At 39.3% G+C, this 21,568-nt stretch overlaps 1 protein-coding gene across 1 annotated transcript in view; it reads left to right on the forward strand.

Annotated features, from left to right (window-relative positions):
* The window catches only part of MBOAT1 (membrane bound O-acyltransferase domain containing 1), a 112,606-nt gene extending 94,852 nt beyond the window's left edge, over window positions 1-17,754 (forward strand). Inside the window, exons 11-13 of the mRNA XM_030881300.3 lie at window positions 2,016-2,148; window positions 4,688-4,839; window positions 16,359-17,754. Coding sequence (XP_030737160.1) covers window positions 2,016-2,148; window positions 4,688-4,839; window positions 16,359-16,485 — 412 coding nt within the window. The 3' untranslated portion in view covers window positions 16,486-17,754. The remainder of the gene's footprint in view (window positions 1-2,015; window positions 2,149-4,687; window positions 4,840-16,358) is intronic.
* The last annotated feature ends 3,814 nt before the right edge of the window (window positions 17,755-21,568 follow it).

Raw genomic sequence — 21,568 nt, forward strand, 5'->3', positions numbered from 1 at the left:
GTGGTAACCTCATCTGACACTTGTGTTTGGTATTAACATCTATGCTGTGTAAATGAAAAAGTAGAAATACAGTAATTTGAGAAGGTCACAAGGTAGCATATTTATTTTACTGTACCAAATACTTCATACTGCCATTACTGTGTACCAGGTACTCATTTAATCCTCATAACGATCCCATGAGGTGTTGGTAATTATTATCCCCATTTTACAGATGAGGAAAGTGAGGCACAGAGGGGTTATGTAACTTGCCCAAAGTCACACAGCTTATGAGCAATAGATATGAGCCCATATCTCATAGATAATAGATATGAGTGTCTCTCCAGAGCCAGGCTCTTAAGCTCTATGATGTGCTGCCTCTTATCTAGAGGAGAGCCTATTGCTCAGATGTCATGGAAAGTCAGTGTCAGCATCAGATCACTGAAGATTGCTGTGTTTATTTTATCCCCTGTATCGAAAGCTTTATGGTGCCCCAAATGCTTGTGCTTTTCAACTTTGTATTTTTGTTGTTTCTCTGTCCTTTTGTTTTTCTACACATTCCAAAATTAGAAACATTAGTTATTGTGGAGCTAATGATATGCTATCCTTGAAGTGGCAAAGTTGAGCTCGTGAATATTCCTTTCACATGAGTGCAGGGAGAGTATAAAGATATTAAGCTGTTGATTCTGCTGTTTTTGATAAGTAGCATTTTTCATCAGTTAAAACATCGGGGTAAAAGAAGAGACAATGTATAATAATTCCAACAAAGTAAACTCATGCAACTACTCTGAACATGCAGTTTTTGAAAATTTGCCCTTAATGTTATTGCTATTCATTTTGCAAGTCATTTTAGCATAAACCTCTTTCTGTATATTGAATAATCCCAATGTATGGAGAGTCCTACAGTCTCCACTAGGAGTTTGTTCTACATAAACATTTTTTATGTGACTGAACATACATGTGGGCACATAAAAAATGAAAAAAAACTATTTAAAAATCATTTTAGAAAATGGAATATTTCATTCATACAAAAATACAGAGGGTAAGAAATAAATACCCATGCAAACTACCTCTCATTTCAAAAAGAAACGTTACAAATGGAGTCCCATCCTGTGTTTCTTTCCTCAAATGCATTCCCTTTCTTCCTATGAAGAGAGAGCCATAGTCCTTAGTTTGGGTTTAACTTGGTCACTTTTGACAGCCCATCCAGGCTGGATTGGTATTAACTGTTGGGATTTCTGTTTTACTTTTCATCTGGGTCCTCTCATTTAGGAAGCCATGTCGTTGCTCCTATGGTGCCACTGGCAATCCGTGGACTGAATTTGGCAGGAAGTCCCCTGTCATGTTGTTTTAATAAACAACCAAGAAGCTAAAGATCTCCAGAGTATTTGCTGACAGTTTCTAGATTCTTACGATGTCCTCACTCTTTAAGGCAAATTCATGGATTGGAATCCAATAGATACTGAGGACTGAAGAAGCCATATAACTGACACGTTGATTTTGTGCTGGAGTCATGGCCAAGAGAGATGAGAAGGCTGCAGTGTTGATGAGTTAGATGACATTGGGGCCAGTGTGGAAAAGTAACTTAATTTAGACGAAATAAGGATCTCACTTCTAAAGACCCTGATTCTAAAAGTTTTAGTGCCAATGACACTTATTTATCCATAAGTATCCTGGTAGATTAGGCCATTGGTGGAATAAGCTTCTATAAGGCAGGAGCTCTCATTGGGGAAAAGCGACCACTCTTTTATTAGATATTGTGTGATGGGGTCCAGATCATTTAGTCCTATGGAGGTTAAACATTCATGCATCTTACAAAGGGATTGGACTGTGTGAATGGCCCATCTGGGAGTGTTTAAGAAAACTAGAGCTCAAAGCTGCTTGGATTGCGCTGCAAGTGCCTGAAAAGGGTGAGGCAGGCACCCCATCAATATTGGATCAAATGATTTCTGCATGATTGGTTCCAAAATGATGCAGGTGTAGGCGGAAGTTTCTGGTATGTTTGACCTGTGGCCCGTTGTACCTTCCTGTCTTCACAGAGTGTGCTATGAGCGGGTTCCCTGGCACCCCACAGTGCTAACCTTCATCCTGTCTGCCTTGTGGCATGGTGTCTACCCTGGATACTACTTTACCTTCTTAACTGGAATCCTTGTCACACTAGCAGCCAGAACGGTAAGCTCCCTTTGGCTGTGGGGTCTTTTCCTTAGTAATCGGATGCCTGTGTGTTTGTGTTTTAGGTCCCAGCAGAAGTGGTGTTGGGGGTGATGGTAGGAGTGATGTTTTGAAAAATCAACAAAAGTCTTCCCATTAGAGAAATACTTAAATATATTGGAACTTATGGTCATAAAATGGTTAAGCATTTTATTTTCATATTACTTGCAGGGGGTGTATGCAAAACAAAAGGACTTTTAGGAACAATGTTTAGTGCCTTAAGAGATGAAAACATGTTTAATCATTAAAGGCTGTAAACATACAGTCTACTAATTACAGGTGACAATGATTATAACGTAGGCTCTGTAAAACTTCATTTTGCTTATACTCTACTTGATTTCTCTTTTCATTATCCTACACCTAAAAATAATTTGGTTTCAGAGCAACTGGAAAAATTGCAGCCATAGGAACTGTTCTCTTAAAGATTGCTCTCAGCCCTCATGTTGGATCCAATTAAATTAGTTTGTGTAAAGTCCTTTGTGAATTTGATAAATTTGGTTCTCTAGGTTTTGGGGGTAGCCCTCCGTTTGTCCTAGACTGTTCCTGCCATTTGCTGGCTGTAGAGCAAGAATAATAACAGAATTAAAAAATATGCCTGCCCTCAAAGAATGAGATGAACATGTATATAAGTAATTACAATTCACTGTATTCTGAATTTTATTTCAATACTTGATAATGATTTTGGCATTCCTGATTCAGGTGCCAAAAGCTTTTACTGAGATTTGTTGAGCTGTATTTTTAGATGAGGATTTAGGAGCCCCAGCACAGCTATTCACTCGTTCTTTTTTTTTATCTTAAAAATATATTTATTGAGTGCCTAGTACGTGCCAAGTACTGTGATGGGTACTGGAGAAAAAATGGAGAGTAGAACACATGTGGCCCCTGCTCCTGGTCTAGTGCTGGGAATAGAAATGGATAACTTCTTCATATTTGTTAAATGGAGAGACAGGTAGAGTGGGAATTTTTTTCCACTTCTTTTAGCTATTCACTGATTCTTGAATTCGTCTGTTCTATTAATATTTCAGGAGCCCTACTATATGCTAGTAGGTGCTGGGCTATTGCAGTGAACAAAAGTTCCTCGCCCATGGAATTTCTATTTTAGTTAGAAGAAGGTTTGTGGGGATACATGTGTGAACAAGATGGATAATTGATTATTCTGATTAGCACTCTTTAAAGTACATATTTTACATATTTGTGCATTGAAAACAGAAGACATTTTCTTTTCTCCCGTACATATTACTGACTTGGATCACAAAACTAAAACACAGATGGGAGGACAAACTTGAACAAAGGCCAGAATTTTGTTAATACTTTCAGAGTATTATTTCTTAAGCTGTCTTTAGTTGATTTCAGTGGGTATAAAAGGATTAATTTATGTAAAGCCTCTTGGGTGACCTGGAAATGTTTTTCACAAATAAGTTAGGTAAGGGATGGAGGGGAGAGGGTTGATAGAACAGTATTTCCATTTTTTTTCCAAAAGGAGAATGAACTCAAACAGTCATGAAGTGTCTCAGGCCCAGGAAGTTACCTAGTAAAATCTCTTACATGCTTTTCAGTACTGCCCACAGATGGACCCCTAGCCTCTGTCCTGAGGAACTCAGAGCCTAGGAGGTGCCCTCAGCTTCCCAGGCAGCCCTAGGAAGCCTTTCCTGATTTGAGGCTGACCTACCTGTAAGCCTGCCATTGTTGCAGCTCTGTCTTTGGTTGTGGCTTCTGGAAATTAGGTGTCTTTCTGGAGCCAAATCTGTGTCAAAAGACCTACAAATGAGTATCCTTTGACCCAGCATTTTCCATCTCAAAGAATGTTGTTTCCTTGTCTGGAAAATAGGCATACTGATGCTTACATGATAGGCCTGTGTCCTGGGAGAGTCAACAGAGATGATACCCATAAGGAATTCGCACAGGCTTGGCACACAGTAAGCACTCAATAAATGGTCGCTCATGTTATTATACTATTATATTATTACTGTTATTCAAAGAAAATAATTAGGAAACAGGGCAGAGACTTTTCTACAAGAGTATACATCACAGAATTGTTTACAATAGCAGGGGATAGGAGACTAACTTTCCCATAATTAAAATTGTATCATGAATATTTAATGACATGGAAAAACATTCATGCTATGTTACTAAATGAAAAAACAGGCTAAACATATTGACGCCACTGGAAACGTAAATATGGATATATATGAATATAAAAGGACTTGGAAGGTATGTGCCAAGTTTTTCAACAGTGCTTTTCTCTGGGAGATATTAAAGAAAAAAAAATCTGATTCTGCTTAGCTCTTTAAACATTTTTCTACAGTGAATGAACTTATATTTTTTTAATAATAAGAAAAACCATAGTGGTATTTTTCGTTGAAAATAGAACTCAGATGGTTGGTAGTTTTTAATCTCCTGTGTTCCTGAGGGGTATTACCTGCATGCATGGAGTAAAAGTTTCTATTTTTTGCATCCCCCCCCCCGCCCCCACATCCACCATGACTTCCTCGGTGAGCAGGTGAGGAACAACTACAGACATTACTTCCTTTCGTCAAAAGCCCTCAAGGTTGTTTATGACGTAGTCACCTGGGCTGCCACTCAGCTGGCCGTCTCTTATACCGTCGCCCCCTTCGTTATGTTGGCCGTTGAACCCACCATCAGTTTATACAGGTAAGTTTCCACTGTTCTCGGTTGCTCTATAGTAAACTTGTCTGTTCTGTGTTGGACTTAGGAGTTGGCAAATTGAATCAATCAGGACTGACAATCTCTATGTACGCTTTTGATGGGAAAATGTCTAGAGAAAGCTTTAGGAGGAAGTGTCCGTCCTGGAGATGCCAACAGACGAGTAGTAATACAGTGAGCAGAGTTGACAGGTAGCCCTTCAGTCATGACTAATGTAAGAGATGCTTATGGCAATGAATTCTGAAGGGATGTATCCAGATTACAGACTCAGAGGGTGAGTTCGCTGCCCTTTGCCTCTGTTTCCTGGGGTTAGGCTATGTTGGAGGCCGTGGGGCACTCAGAGAGGGACAGAAGCAGGCCGCAGCTGGGGCTGGGTTCACCCTACAGACAAGAGGCCTTTAGGGAAAGGGTGTCTTAGGGAAAGGGTGTCAGGCCCTTATATTCAAACACCAGCCCTCCAGATGAACTGCAGACCTCTTTGTGCTTTTATTGTTTCCCTCTTTTGTTGAATTAGTCGTGTTTCTCTGCTCTTGGAGAAATGGTTACATGACCTCTGGCAAGTTATTAACCTCTTTTACCAGTGTTTTCTCAACTGTACGATGAAGGTAAGAATAGAATTCACCTCCAAGCACCTTTAGGTGTTAGGATTGAATGAGGCAAACGTGCAAGGGGCTCAGCCCAGTGTCTGGCGTGTAGTCTGTACTGGATAAATACCAACTTGTGTTCTTTACTGATTTGCAGAGACTTTTGCAGATTGAGTTTGGACCATAGCTACGGTCAGAAAAGTGGCTTAGAAATAAACATGCCTTATTGTACATCAGGGATTGGACTCGCTGGTCAGGAATGATCAAAGAAATTTTACTACTTGGTACAGATATCAATGTCTAGGATGATTTTTTTTTTTTAGGTTATAGGAAAAGAAGGTAGAGGGAAGTACACCGTGCTCCTCAATGAATTCTGTTTCTATAATGCCGGTTAGGTCACAGGAGTTATGTCCGTATAATATGGAAGTTGAGCTGGTTTATACACAAATTTTTCTAGATAAGGGATGCCAGAAGAGTGGAAAAACGATGAAATCTCCAGCCAAAAATAGCCCTCAGTTCAGCTGCTACAGCGGTAGGAGCCATGAGTGCCCGCCCAGCGCTGGGCTTCCTCTTCTCAGAGGCGCCCCGCCCAAGCTGCACCATCTTGGTTTACCTCCTCTGCACCTTCCCTCTGGGCAGCCCCACTTGCTCACAGCTCTGTTGTCCTTTCTCTTGTCTCAGTGCCCTCTAGCCAGCATTTGCCCTTCATTATCTGGGACTTTTATTGCCCCCTGAAGCAGCCTTAGCCCGTTGAGCTATCTGCCTAGGCTGTCCAAGTTTCTGGCTTGGGTGTTCATTGTGTTACGAAGTCTCATAGGTTTTGAGTTGTCTGCTTCCGTCTTCATAGGTTAACTTGTAACCCTGGGCCCTTCTCTCCCTTTTCTTTGGAGGTGCCCAATCCCCTCCACACTCCCTTACTCTAGGGCAGAGAGCTGCTAGTGAGGAGATGACTTTTATAAAAGAAATGGAACGGTGAAATAAAAAATGTTCCGTTAAATCAGATTTTTTAAAAATGAGGTACTTGTTTTTTTATAACAGGCATTGAAACACATTGACTTGCATTCCTGAGTAAGATGGATGGGGCTGAGTGTTTCCCCCCGTGTTTGGAAAATCTAAGTGCCTATGAGGACTAATAAACAGGAACTAGAGAGAGACAGAAAAACCACCCTAGTCCTGGTGTTTTAAGCACATGATGTTGCGAGATGCAAGATTTTTTTCAGGAATATATGTATCATGTTTGTTGTAGCAGAAATGCCTGTATTTAACTCAGTACCATTTAATACCTACAGTGTGCTGGGCACTTTTCTAGAAGCTGGGGGATGGGATGGTGAGCAAAAGATAGAAATCATTCTTACTTCCATGGAGGAGATAGCTTGGTGGAAGTGACAGGAAATAATTGACAAATTTATAAATACCCACTAAGATCATACTCTGAGTGAATGGTACAAAGATTTATGAGAGCCTATAACAGGAATCTGCTCTTGGGAGGAAGCAGCGTTTGAGTCCTGGAGTCTGAGGGTGCTGAGAGTGGTGGATGGGACACTGTGGGTTGTGTTCCAGACCCAGGGAGCAGTTGTGATAGGAGGAAGCCCCGAGAAACATGAGTGTGGGCAGAATATAAAATCAATCCAAGGTAGAGAGTAGTGAGCTGAGAAGAGAAAAGAGTAGGTATCAGTGTCCCTGTTTATCATATATGGAAGTGGAGGCTCAGAGAGGGTGAGCAGTTAAAACACACACAGCAAGGCCCGGGTTTCAGATGCAAAATTTTTTTTCTTTTTTTGTTTTTAAACAGCAAGAGCAGTAGTGCAGTTACTAAAAATTTCTCTAGGAGAAGCTATTTTGGAAGAATGTTACTGCTAGGGGAGTAGCACAAAGTGGTGATTTGTTTGTGATCACATGCATTTAACCAACTAAGCATGCTAATTTCTATATTTAGGCAGGAGTTCTAGGGAAAGAATTCAATCTATCAATCCAGATCACTCATGTAGATTTCCATTTCTTTTTAAAAATAATCTTTTTTTTTTTTGAAAACACCTTTGTTTAGGGTGAAATTGACATTTCTGTCACTTCTGTCAATTACAAGCAATTCAACCTAATATGTTATCTTGTTTTCATAGTTGCTTATGTATATAATTTAAGTTCCCTATCTAGATCAGCTCTGTCCAATAGAAGTTTCTACAGTGACTAAAATGCCATCCAATATGTTGGCCACCAGTGCATGTGGCTGTTGAGCTTTTGAAATGTGGGCTAGTGTGACTGAGGAACGGAGTTTTCAATTTATCTAATTTGAATTTTAACAGCCACATGTTGTCAATGGCTGCTAGATTGCCTCAAAAAAAGTTTTCAGAATCTTTTAAAAACAATTTTTTTCAGAAACTCTTAAGAGGATCACTGAATCTGGCAAAAGAAATAAAAATTGAATCATCTTTTTAGTCGAGGTGGGTCTAGATGCATTCCAGATCTGTTCCTCACTAGGGAATAATTTAAATAACTGGCAATGAATGGTAGTTGTATGCAAATCCATTTCTCAGGATACCCTTCCCTGATTGATTGACATTTAAATGTCAGATGGGCTTCATTTTTCTGGCTAGTCACTTTTCAAGGTACAGTGACTACAAATCCCAGCTTTAAATTTCTTAGTCTAATTTTTTTCCTTTAAGTTGTAAATGAGCCCCAAGTGAACATCTAAATGTATTATGAGAGAACTTGTGATTCCGAAAAGATGATAGAGATGATAGAGTAGAAGGACTTGAGCTTACCTCCTCTTGTGAAAACACCAAAATCACAACTAACTGCTGACCAACCATCAACAAAAAAGACTGGAATCTACCAAAAGAGACATTTTATATTCAAAGACAAAGAAGAAGCCACAACGAGATGGTAGGAGGGGTGCTTTTGCGACATAAATCCTATACCCGTCAGGTGGGTGACCCACAAACTGGAAAATAATTATATCACAGAGGTTCTCCCACAAGAATGAGAGTCCTGAGCCCCACGTCAGGCTCCCCAGCATGAGGGTCTGGCATCAGAGCATTTGGCTTTCAAGGCCTGTGGGGCTTGAGTACAGGAGCTCCACAGGACTGGGGGAAACAGAGACTGCACTCTTGGAGGGCATGCACAAGTTTTCATGTACCCTGGGACCCAGCACAAAGCAGTACCTCCATAGGAGCTGGGGCTGGACCTACCTACAAGTCTTGGAGGGTCTCCTGGGGAGGCAGGGGTCAGCTGTGGCTCATTGGGGGTGGGGAGGCAAGGACACTGGTAGCAGAGGCCCCAGGGGATATTGATCAGCGTGAACTCCCGCAGAGGTTGCCATTTTGGCATCAAGACATGGCCCTTCCCACCAGCCTACAGGCTCCAGTGCTTGGACGCCTCAGGCCAAACAACCAGTAGGGTAGGAACACAGCCCCACCCATCAGCAGAGTGCATAAAGCCATACTGAGCTCACAGCCACCTCTAAACACACCCCTTGACATGGCCCTGACCACCAGAGGGATAAGATGCAGCTCCACCTACAAGTGGGCAGGCACCAGTCCCTCCCACCAGGAAGCCTGCACAAACCTCAAGACCAGCCTCACCCACCAGAGGGCAGACACCAGAAGCAAGAGGAGCTATGATCCTCCAGCCAGCAGAAAGACGACCACAAACACAGAAATTTAGACAAAATGGGACAGCAGAGAAATATGTTCCAGACGAAGGAACAAGATAAAAACTGACAAGAACAACTAAATGAAGTGGACATAGGCAACCTACTTGAAAAAGAATTTAGAGTAATGATAGTAGAGATGATCAAGATCTCAGAAAAAGAATGGAGGCACAGATGAAGTTACAAGAGATGTTTAACAAAGAGCTAGAAGATTTAAAGAACAAACGAACAGAAATGAACAATACAATAACTGGAATGAAAAATAAAGTAGAAGGGATCGAGAGCAGAATAACTGAAGCAGAAGAACAAATAAGTAAGCTGAAATACAGAATGGTAGAAATCACTGCCGTGAAACAGAATAAAGAATGAAAAGAAGTGAGGACAGTCTCAGAGACCTCTGGGACAACATTAAATGCACAAACATTCACATCATAGGGGTCCCAGAAGGAGAAGAGAGAGATAAAGGGCCTGAGAAAATATTTGGAGAGATTATAGCTGAAAACTTCCCTAACATGAGAGAGGAAACAATCAAGTCCAGGAAATGCAGAGAGTCCCATACAAGATAAACCCAAGGAGGAACACACTGAGACTAAAGACAACAAATACTAAAAGCACCAAGGGACAAGTAACAAATAACATACAAGGGAATCCCCATAGGGTTATGAGCTGAAACTCAGAAACTCTGCAGGCCAGAAAGGAGTGGTATATTATGTAAAGTGATGAAAGGGAAAAACCTACACCCAAGAATAGCCTACCCAGCAAGGCTCTCATTCAGATTCAACAGAGAAAAAGTTTTACAGACAAGCAAAAGCTAAGAGAATTCAGCACCACCAAACCAGCTTTATAACAAATCCTACAGGAACTTCTCTAGGCAGAAAAGAAAAGGCCACAACTAGAATCAAGAAAATTAAGAATGGGAAAGCTCATCAGTAAAGGCAAACATAAAGTAAAGGTAGGAAATCATCTGCACACAAATATGATATCAAAACCAGCCAATTGTGAGAAGAGGAGAGCACAAATGCAGGATATTGGAAATGCATTGGAAATTAAGTGACCAGCAACTTAAAACAATCTTGTACAAAAATAGACTGCTATATCAAAACCTCATGGGAACCATAAGCCAAAACTCTACAACAGATACACAAAAAAAGAAAAAGCAGTCCAAACACAACAATAAAGATAGACATCAAATCACAAGAGAGAGAACAAAAGAGGAAGGGGAGGAAAAAAAGACCTTCAAAAACAAATCTAAAACAACAAAATGGCCATAAGAACATTAATATTGATAATTACCTTAAATGTAAATGGATTAAATGCTCCTACCAAAAGACATAGACTGGCTGAATGGATACAAAAACAAGATCCATATATATGCTGTCTACAAGAGACCCACTTCAGACCTAGGGACACATACAGACTGAAAGTGAGGGGATGGAAAAAGGTATTCCACGCAAATGCAAATCAAAAGAAAGCTGGAGTAGCAATACTCATGTCAGACAAAATAAACTTTAAAATAAAGACTGTTACAGGAGACAAAGAAGAACACTACAAAATGATCAAGGGATCAAGCCAAGAAGAAGATATAACAATTGTAAATATGTATGCACCCAACATAGGAGCACCTCAATAGATAAGGCAAATGTTAACAGCCATAAAAGGAGAAATCGACAGTAACACAATAATAGTGGGGGACTTTAACACCCCACTTTCGTCAATGGACAGATCGTCCAGAGAGAAAATCAATAAGGAAACACAGGCCTTAAGTGACACATTAGAACAGATGGACTTAATTGATATTTGTAGACCATTACATCCAAAAGCAGCAGAATACACTTTCTTCTGAAGTGCAGATGGAACATTCTCCAGGATAGATCACATCTTGGGTCACAAGTCACACCTTGGTAATTTTAAGAAAATTGAAATCATATCAAGCATCTTTTCCAACCACAACACTTGAAATTAGAAATCAATTACAGGAAAAAAACTGTAAGAAACAAACATGTGGAGGCTAAACAATATGTTACTAAACAACCAATGGATCACTGAAGAAATCAAAGAGGAAATCCAAAAAAATGACAATGAAAACACAATGACCCAAAACCTATGGGACACAGCAAAAGCGGTTATAGGAGGGAAGTTTATAGCAATACAGTCTTACCTTAGGAAACAAGAAAAATCTCAAACAACCTAACCTTACACCTAAAGCAACTAGAGAAAGAACAGAGAAAACCCAAAGTTAGCAGAAGGAAAGAAATCATAAAGATCAGAGCAGAAATAAATGAAATAGAGACGAAAACATTAGCAAAGATCAGTGAAACTAAAAGCAGGTTCTTTGAGAAGATAAACAAAATTGATAAACCTTTATCCAGACTCATCAAGAAAAAAAGGAAGAGGACTCTATAAATCAATAAAGTTAGAAATGAAAAAGGAGAAGTTAAACTGACAGCACAGAAATACAAAAGAGACTACTACAGATAACTATATGCTAATAAAATGGACAAATTCTTACAAAGGTACAACCTTCCAAGACTGAACCAGGAAGAAATAGAAAATATGAATAGACCAATCACAAGTACTGTAACTGAAACAGCAATTAAAAACTTCCAACAAACAAAATTCCAGGACCAGATGGCTTCACAGGTAAATGCTATCAAACATTTAGAGAATAGTTAAACACATATCCTTCTGAAACCCTTCCAAAAAATTGCAGAGGAAGGAACACTCCCAAGCTCAGTCTATGAGGTCACCATCATTCTGATAACAAAACCAGACAAAGTCATCACACACACACACAATTACATGCCAATATCACTGATCCTCAACAAAATACTAGCAAACTGAATCTAACAACACATTCAAAGGATCATACACCATGATCAAGTGGGATTTATCCCAGGGATGGAAGGATTTTTCAATATCCACAAATCAATCAGTGTGATACACCACATTAACAAACTGAAGAATAAAAACCATATGATCATCTCAATAGATGCAGAAAAAGCTTTGGACAAAATTCAACACCCATTTATGATATAAACTCTCCGGAAAGTGGGAATAGAGGGAACTTACCTCAACATAATAAAGGCCATATATGACAAACCTACAGCTAACATCATTCTCAATGGTTAAAAGCTGAAAGCATTCCCACTAAGATCAGCAACAAGGCTAGGATGTCCATTGTTGCCACCTTTATTCAACATAGTTTTGGAAGTCCTAGTCATGTCAATCAGAGAAAAGAAGAAATAAAAGGAACCCAAATTGGAAAAGAAGAAGTAACACTGTCACTGTTTGCAGATGACATGATACTATACATAGAAAGTCATAAAGATGCTACCAGAAAACTACTAGAGCTCATCAATGAATTCAGTAAAGTTGCAGGATACAAAATTAATACACAGAAATCTCTTGCATTCCTGTACACTAACAACGAAAGACCAGAAAAAGAAATTGAGACAATCCCATTTATCATTGCATCAAAAAAAACAAACTACATAGGAATAAATCTACCTAAGGAGACAAAAGACCTGTACTCAGAAAACTATGACACTGATGAAAGAAATCAAAGATGACACAAACAGACGGAAAGATATATACCATGTTATTGGAATTGGAAAAATCAATATTGTCAAAATGACTATACTACCCAAGACAATCTACAGATTCAATGCAATCCCTACCAAATTACCAATGACATTTTTCACAGAACTAGAACAAAAACCTTTAAATTCGTATGGAGACACAAAAGACCCCAAATAGCCAAAGCAATCCTGAGAAAGAAAAACGGAGCAGGAGGAATCAGGCTCCCTGAGTTCAGACTATACTTACAAAGCTACAGTAATCAAAACACTATGGTACTGACACACAAAAAAAGACATATAGATCAATGGAACAGGATAGAAAGCCCAGAAATAAACCCACAGACCTATGGTTAATTAATCTACGACAAAGGAAGCAAGAATATACAATGGAGAAAAGACAGTCTTTTCAATAAGTGGTGCTGGGAAAATGGGACAGCTACATGTAAAAGAATGAAATCAGAACATTCTCTAACACCATATGCAAAGAGAAACTCAAAATGCATCAAAGACCTATAAAACTCTTAGAAGAAAACATAGGCACAACACTCTGACATAAATTGCAGCAATATCTTTTTGGACCCACCTCCTAATAAAAACAAAAATAAACAAATGGGACCTAATTAAATTTAAAAGCTTCTGTACAGCAAAAGGAACCATAAAACAAAAAGACAACCCATAGAATGGAAGATAATATTTGCAAACGAAGCAGCTGACAAGGGATTAATCTCCAGAATATGCAAACAGCTCATGCAGCTCTATGTCAAAAAAAAAACCCATAAAACGAACAACCCAATCAAAAAATGGGCAGAAGACTTAAATAGACATTTCTCCAAAGAAGCAATACAGATGGCCAAAAAGTATATGAAAAGATGCTCAACATCACTAATTATTAGAGAACTGCAAATCAAAACTACAATGTGGAATCACCTCACACCAGTCAGAATGTCCATCATCAAAGTCTATAAACACTAAATGCTGGAGAGGGTATGGAGAAAAAGGAACCCTCCTACACTGTTGGTAGGAATGTAAATTGGTACAACCACTATGGAGAACAGTCTGGAGATTCCTTAAAAAACTAAAAATAGAAATCCCACTCCTGGGCATATATCCGGAGAAAACCATAATTTGAAAAGGAACATGCACCCCAATGTTCATTGCAGCACTATTTAAAATAGCCAAGACATGGAAGCAACATAAAATGTCCCTTTACAGAGGAATGGATAAAGAAGATGTAGTACATATATACAGTGAATACTACTCAGCCATAAAAAAAGAATGAAATAATGCTATTTGCAGCAACATGGATGGACCTAGAGATGTCATACTAAGTGAAGTCAGACAGAGAAAGACAAATATCATATGATATCACCCATATCTAGAATCTAATTTTAAAAAATGATACAAATGAATTTATTTACAAAACAGAAAGACTTACAGATATCAGAAACAAACTTACATTTACCAAAGGGGAAATGTAGGTTGGGGGGATAAATCAGGAGCTTGGGATTAACATACAAACACTACTATATTATAAGATATCAATTGATAACCAACAAGGACCTCCTGTATAGCACAGGGAACTCTACTCAATATTCTGTGATAACCTATATGAGAAAAGAATAAAAATGTATGTGTATATATATATATATAAAACTGAATCCCTTTGGTGTACACCTGAAACTAACACAACATTGTAAAGCAACTATAATCCAATAAATTTTTTAAAAAAAGAACGAAGTTGTCTTAGCTCAGGCTGCTATGGCTAAATAGTATAGACTGGGTGACTTAAACAGCAGACATTTATGTCTCACAATCTTGGAGGCTGGGAAGTCCAAGATCAAGATGCCAGCAGATTTGGTTTCCGATGAAAGCTCTCTTTCTGGCTTGCAGAAGGCTACCTTCTCACTGTGTCCTCACATAGCAGAGAGAGAGACCGAGGGAGACAAGGACAGCAAAAGAGATGGGGTGAGGGACAGTGAGAGGGACACAGAGAAAGATGGCTCACGCTCTGATTTGCCTTTATTTTCTAATAAGGGTACTAATGCTGTCATGGGGGGCCCACCATCATTGCCTCATCTAAACCAAATTACCACCCAAAGTCTACTTCTCCAAATACCATCAGATTGGAAGTCAGGGCTTCGACGTATGAATTTGGGGGAGGACACAAACATTTAGCCAGAGCAGAACCTTTCTATGAAATCATTTTCAAAAGCAAAATCTCATATGTTGTTGTCTTTAACTAGATAGCACTTTATTAAATTCAATGTATAAGAATGTTAGAATTTGTGTAGGAATTTTTGTAGATAGCAAACTCCTTGAGAGTAGAACTATGCTTTATTCATCTGTGTATCTGGAGTACCTAGTTTAGTCCTAGCATGCTCTATAAATGTTAGCTGAGTTTTTCCATAACAAAAAGATGGAAGTATTGCTTAAAATTTGAGAGAAGTATGGAGTGTCAGAATAGGTTACTAAACCTCCCTGGGAAGTTGAAGTTTTTCTCCCTTGACTTCCAGAATATTTGGCTTTAATCTAACAAAATTGCTCCAGTGTAGATTTGGCCACATGTAAAAGATTAAGGCAAAATGCAAGAACAAAGTACATTTTACGAGAGCAGACTCTGAAAGCTGGAGTTCCCTCTGCCTGGGGTGTGCCTGTGAGAATCCCAGCTTACACTTGCTGAACCAGTGTGTTTCTCTGTAGAGCTGTCATTCACCCTCATTAATGTCCTGGTTTAAATAGTAAATCAGATGGTCACTTACCTGTGGCTCTTCACCCCTCTGCTAATTACTACCATTGTGTCTATACGTCTCTTCTTTTCCATTCCCAAAAGGAGGGGTGGGGTCTTTGCCTTTTTGTAGATCCCAGTTCAATGCTTCGTACATCCTAGGCAGTAAATGCTTATTGAAAGAAGAAATGAAGATATGTTTGCTTCTGCTGAAGTTTTTAACTATTCTATATAGACCTGACATTATGATCACAAAAGCTGGGGAATTATATGTAAATCAATTGTGGGTCCCCTGCCCCTTAACATTATTTTCCTTTGCCCTTGAAAAAGCATTGGAGAAAGTGTAAGTTCAGTTTTCCCAAATGGATATAGAACAATTTTATAACAGCTGCTTTCTAATTACTTGCATTCATTGAGGTGTACAGTATGTATTGAGCATCTACCCTGTGTCCAGTATCACACTTATGCAATAAGTCCACAAACCTCGAAAGCAAAACTTGTTTTAGTTTGGATGAAAATCGAGTTATGGAGTAGGCTTTTGAAATCTGGATTCCTCAGGCTCATAATATCTACAGGAACCCCTGACACTTAGTGGAGCACATTGGCTAAAGGGTCAGTTGCGTTTGTGTTTGGGGAACATAGGGTAGGGCTTCAATTTCATTCCATGCATCCTTAGACTTTTAATATGGTGGGTTTCTAGCTGTCAGGGTTAACTCTCTCCATCTGCTTATTACGTCAGTGGGACATTGCCATACGTCTGTCTGCAGATGGGCTGGTTGGTTTGCTCTGCCCAGCTTTGTGGTTTTGGTCCATCCCTGGCCCACTCACCCACCAAAGGGAGTTATCTGTGGAGTGGATCAAGGCGAGCCTGAGTGCAGTCAGGTCCGCCAGTGCCAAAAGGTGATGTAATTGCCTCATGTGACATTTCCCACATACACCCTTGTTTGAAATATAATTTGTGTGTTTATTCCTAGGTCCATGTACTTTTACTTACACATTATCAGTCTCCTGATCATACTGTTCCTGCCAATCAAACCACAAGCTCATAATCAAAGGCGGCCTCAGACTCTGAACTCTGTTAATAAGAAAAAAATAGATTGATACCTCCAAAGAAAAGAAACAAACAAAAGCTGAACACATAAGACTGCAAATCACTGGACAGAGGAGATAAAAAGACTCCAGGGTTCTCCAGTGACTTAGAGGTGATGTTTACATGCATCTATTTTGTTTTGATTTTTTAAGTGCAGGGAGTATTTTTATAAAGCTTTTTTTTGTACCATTGAATCAGCCATGTCCAGTTGATTTAATACTTTCTAGGACATTTGAGTAGTATGGAGGTGTGTGGAGAATGTGCTAGAACTGCAGAGACAGTCCATTCTGGGCTAGCTGGGTCTTCACTTTTCTGGCATGATCTCCAACCACTGAAATCTGGATGTTGGGAACCCGGGCGTCTGCTCCAGAAGTTAGAAGGTAAAGCTGAGATGACTTGTCTTCCGGAACATATGCAAGACGGTTGTTCCTTCGGAAGCCCCCAGTCCCTTGCCTTGTGACATTACTGTTCTCAAACACATTAACTACACTCAGAAGACTGCCGGGGAGGGACCGTGTGGAGGGAGGTTTGCAGAATACTGAAAATTCAATGAGCCTGGAAGACTGTGAATGGACACTTGAATGGACTGGAGGTCAGGCACGTGCCCTGAAGGTGGCTGCGTTTCCCCCGCCACCCACCCCCGCCAGGGATGTAACCCTTCTTTCTTCTGAAATGAGCCAAGATTGGAAATCAGAAAGTCTCCTGTGCACATACCAGAAGTCTCAGAGAGGCTACTGTTTTCCATTGCATATGTGCCATCTGCTGGCCCAGGCATGGCCCTGAGAAGACACCCAGATTTCACACCATTAAGGCAGAGGGATATCTTTTTATAAATATTTTTAAAGTAATTTAAAGTTATATTGAAGTTTGGGAAGAAGAGGCAGATATTTCTCTTTTCTCCCCTTACTTCTCAGAGGTGTTCATGATCACAGCCCATGATGTTCACTCGGGCTGGTCTCCATTTTTTTTTCATTTTCATAGCTGATTAAATCCGACATTGTTTTAGTTGAATCATCCTATTAGAAAGCAGAGATTGAAAAACGGTTTCCTTTCTATCTTTGTAATGAATGTGCTGTGGCTCCTTTGGGAAACTTCTATTGGGTGATATTCTATGTGCGAGAAAGAAACGTGGTATTAAATGTTATGGAAGATAATAATGATAATAATAAAATATATGCTACAATGTTGTACCCTCAATCAAATACTTTGGGAGGAGAGAATTTGTTCAAATCAGATGGTTAAAAATGAGTTTCTTACTAAATCAATACTGCATTTCTACATAAAGGAAATATTTCTAAAAAGAAGTGCTTTTTGTTTGTGTCAGACTTGCCGTTCTGAAGCATGTGTGTGTATTTTGTGTGTGTTTTAACAAATGGGTACAAGGTTTTACTTGCTTAAAATTTGAGCATCACACGTTCAATTTGTACTACATGTCAGGTGCTTGGATGTTTTTGGTTTGATTTCTGATCTTCGTTCCTAACAGTGCAGGTAAGATTAACCTCCTTTTAGAGATGAGGAAACAGAATCAGGAAGATGGCTGCTAACTGGCCCGGAGTCACAGACTTAGTGCTTGAGCTGAGATTTGAACCCAAGACGGTCCCAAGAGAGCCAATGGCCGTGGATCTTTCTATGAGGTATCCTGCTGGTGCGTCTCTTTGGACAATGAAATGTGAAATGATGTGCTTGTCCCTTAAATAGTTTGTGTGGTCCTGATGCTGCTCAGAACCTGAGCTCTAGTCCTTATGTGAGACAATGGAAGTTAAGAAGTAGCACTTTTGTGCCAGCATAGGAGGCTTACCCCAGTTTAACCAGGGAACCTTGTGGTAACCCTACTTTGCTGTCCCAGGAGGAATATTAGATAGTGGATAGAGGGAAGAGAAATGTAGGTGCCTAAAATCTGTCAGGGTCTGTCTCCAACAGGAATATTTTGAGGTGCAAGACCAAGAAAAATACCCATCTTGCACACCAGCAAAAATGGTATACATCACCATTGGCATGGAGTGTGTGGAATAATCCATCTTACAATGAAATCTTTGAACTTGCAATATGATTTATGTCTGGGGTTCTCTGTATTTAGTATCTTCATTTCTGAGAGAAGAACTTTGGTGGCGAGAGGAGAGGTGATCATTAGGGAGACCAGCAGTCCTGCTTTGCAGAGACTCTGCCAACCTCTCAGTCCTGGGCAAACAAGGACCACTGGTCCCTTAAGAGACCACTCAGAATCAATTACTCATTATGGAATGGAAGTCAAGCCTGTGGAACCTGGGCTTATAGATTCTCTATTTCAGACAGTGCTAGGTCCTGAGACACCCTTTTCATATTATGAGGCCTTATTCAGTACTAAAAGGACAACAACTCCAAGAGCAATTAGTACCTTTTTTCCCCTGAGAACATTTAACCATAGAAAAAATTTCAATTTAGGACAAAAGTTTAAACAGAAGATTGGGACTGTTCCTATTGCCTTAGAGTTCCTAGTTGTCCTAAACATAATATGCATTTAATAAATATGTTTTGGGTCGATGAGCTTGCAGTTTAAAAGAAACACTTTTTAGGTTTTGTTTTTGAAAAGGCCAGATTTAAAATATTCTATTCTAGTTCAACATCACTAATCATCATGGAAATGTGAATCAAAACGACAATGAGATCTCACCTCACACCAGTCAGAATGGCTATCATCAAAAAGAACACAAGGATAGAAAGCCCAGAGATAAACCCATGCGCCTATGGTCACCTAATCTATGACAAAGTCGGTGAGAATATACAATGGAGAAAAGATCGTCTCTTCAATAAGTGGTGCTGGGAAAACTGGACAACTACATGTAAAAGAATGAAATTAGAACATTCCCTACCACCATACATGAAAATAAACTCAAAATGGATTAAAGACCTAAATGTAAGGCTGGATACTATAAAACACTTAGAGGAAAATATAGGAAGAACACTCTTTGACATAAATCACAGTAAGATCTTTTCCAATCCACTGCCTACAGTAATGAAAATAAAAACAAAAATAAATAAACAGGACCTAATTAAAAGCTTTTGCACAGCAAAGGAAACCGTAAACAAAACAAAAAGACAACCCTCAGAATGGGAGAAAATATTTGCAAACGAAGCAACTGACAAGGGAATAGTTTCCAAAATATACAAACAGCTCTTGCAGCTCAATATCAAAAAAAAACAAACAACCCAATCAAAATATGGGCAGAAGACCTAAATAGACATTTCTCCAAAGAAGACATACAGATTGCCAACAAACACATGAAAAGCTCCTCAACATCATTAATTATTAGAGAAATGCAAATCAAAACTACAATGAGGTATCACCTCATACTGGTCAGGTTGGCCATCATCAAAAAGTCTACAAACAGTAAATGCTGGAGAGGGTATGGAGAAAAGGGAACCCTCCTACACTTTTGGTGGGAATGTAAATTGGTACAGCTATTATGGAGAATGGTGTGGAGGTTCTTAAAAAACTAAAACTAGAGCTATCACATGACCCAGCAATTCCACTCCTAGGCATATATCTGGAGAAAACCAGAATTCTAAAGGATGCATGCACCCTGATGTTCACTACAGCACTATTTACAATAGTCAGGACATGGAAGCAACCTAAATGTCCATTGACAGAGGAATAAAGAAGATATGGTACATATGTCCAATGGAATATTACTCAGCCATAAAAAGGAACAAAATAGTGCCATTTGCAGAGACGTGGATGGACCTAGAGATTGTCATAGAGAGTGAAGTAAGTCAGAAAGAGAAAAGTGTGGAATCTAGAAAAATGGTACAGATGAACTTATTTGTAAAGGAGAAATAGAGTCACAGATGGAGAGAACAAACTTACAGTTATCAAGGGGGGAAGGAGAGGGTTGGATGAGTTAGGAGATTGGGATTGACATATATACACTACTATGTATAAAAGAGATAACTAATGAGAACCTACTGTATAGCACAGGGAACTCTACTCAGTGCTCTGTGGTGACCTCAGTGCTCTGTGGTGACCTAAATGGGAAGGAAATGTAAAAAAGAGTGGATGTATGGATACATATAACTGATTCATTTTGCTGCACAGCAGAAACCAACAACATTGTAAAGTGACTATACTCCAATAAAAATTAATTTAAAAAAAGAACACAAGTAACAAACGTTGGCAAGAAGGTGAAGAAAAGGGAGCCCTTGTACACTGTTGGTAGGAGTGAAATTTGGTACAGTCACTGTGGAAAACAGTATGGAGGTTTCTCAACAAACTAAAAGTAGAACTGCCATATGACCCAACAATTCCACTCCTGGATATATATCCAAAAAACCCCAAAACACTAATTCAAAAAGAAACAAGCACCCCGGTGTTCACAGCAGCATTATTTACAATTGCCAATGTATGGAAGCAACCTAAATGTCCATCAACAGATGAATGGGTAAAGAAGATACACACACAAACATATATACATATATATGTACACACACACATACTGGAATACTACTCAGCCATAAAAAAGAATGAAATTTTTCCATTTGCAGCAACATGGAGTGACTTAGAGGGCATTATGTATGCTCAGTGAAATAAGACAGAGAAAGACAAATACTGTATGACATCATTTATATGTGGAACCTAAAAAATACAACAAACTAGTGAATAAAACAAAAGAAGTAAACTCACAGATATAGAGAACAAACTAGTGGTTACCAGTAGGGAGAGGGAAGGGAGGGGCAACACAGGGGTAGGAGAAAAAAGGGGTTATTATGGGATTATATGAAATCATGTATATGAAACTTTTGAAAATTATAAAGCACTATAGACTTTAAAGAATATTTCATTCAATTAAAAAATTTCTATTTTAGTTTTAAGGTTACCATAAAGAAGAGAAACATTATTCAGTAGTTGCAAAAAATCAGTAAGTGCTTCAGTCTGAGATTTTGACAGGCTGAGAGAGAAAAAGGCAGAAATCGGGAGGAAAAAAGAGGAGTTGGTGGGTGGTCCCAGAATGGGGTGGGTGTGCCCTCTGTACTCTGCAGGCTGAGGGCGGTGAGCAGAGGGTCCTTCTGGCCAGCCCTTCTCCACCCTGGCTGCACATCACAACCACAACAGGAAGTTTA

Source organism: Globicephala melas, chromosome 11, assembly GCF_963455315.2.
Source record: "Globicephala melas chromosome 11, mGloMel1.2, whole genome shotgun sequence".
NCBI classification, from domain to species: Eukaryota; Metazoa; Chordata; class Mammalia; order Artiodactyla; family Delphinidae; genus Globicephala; species Globicephala melas.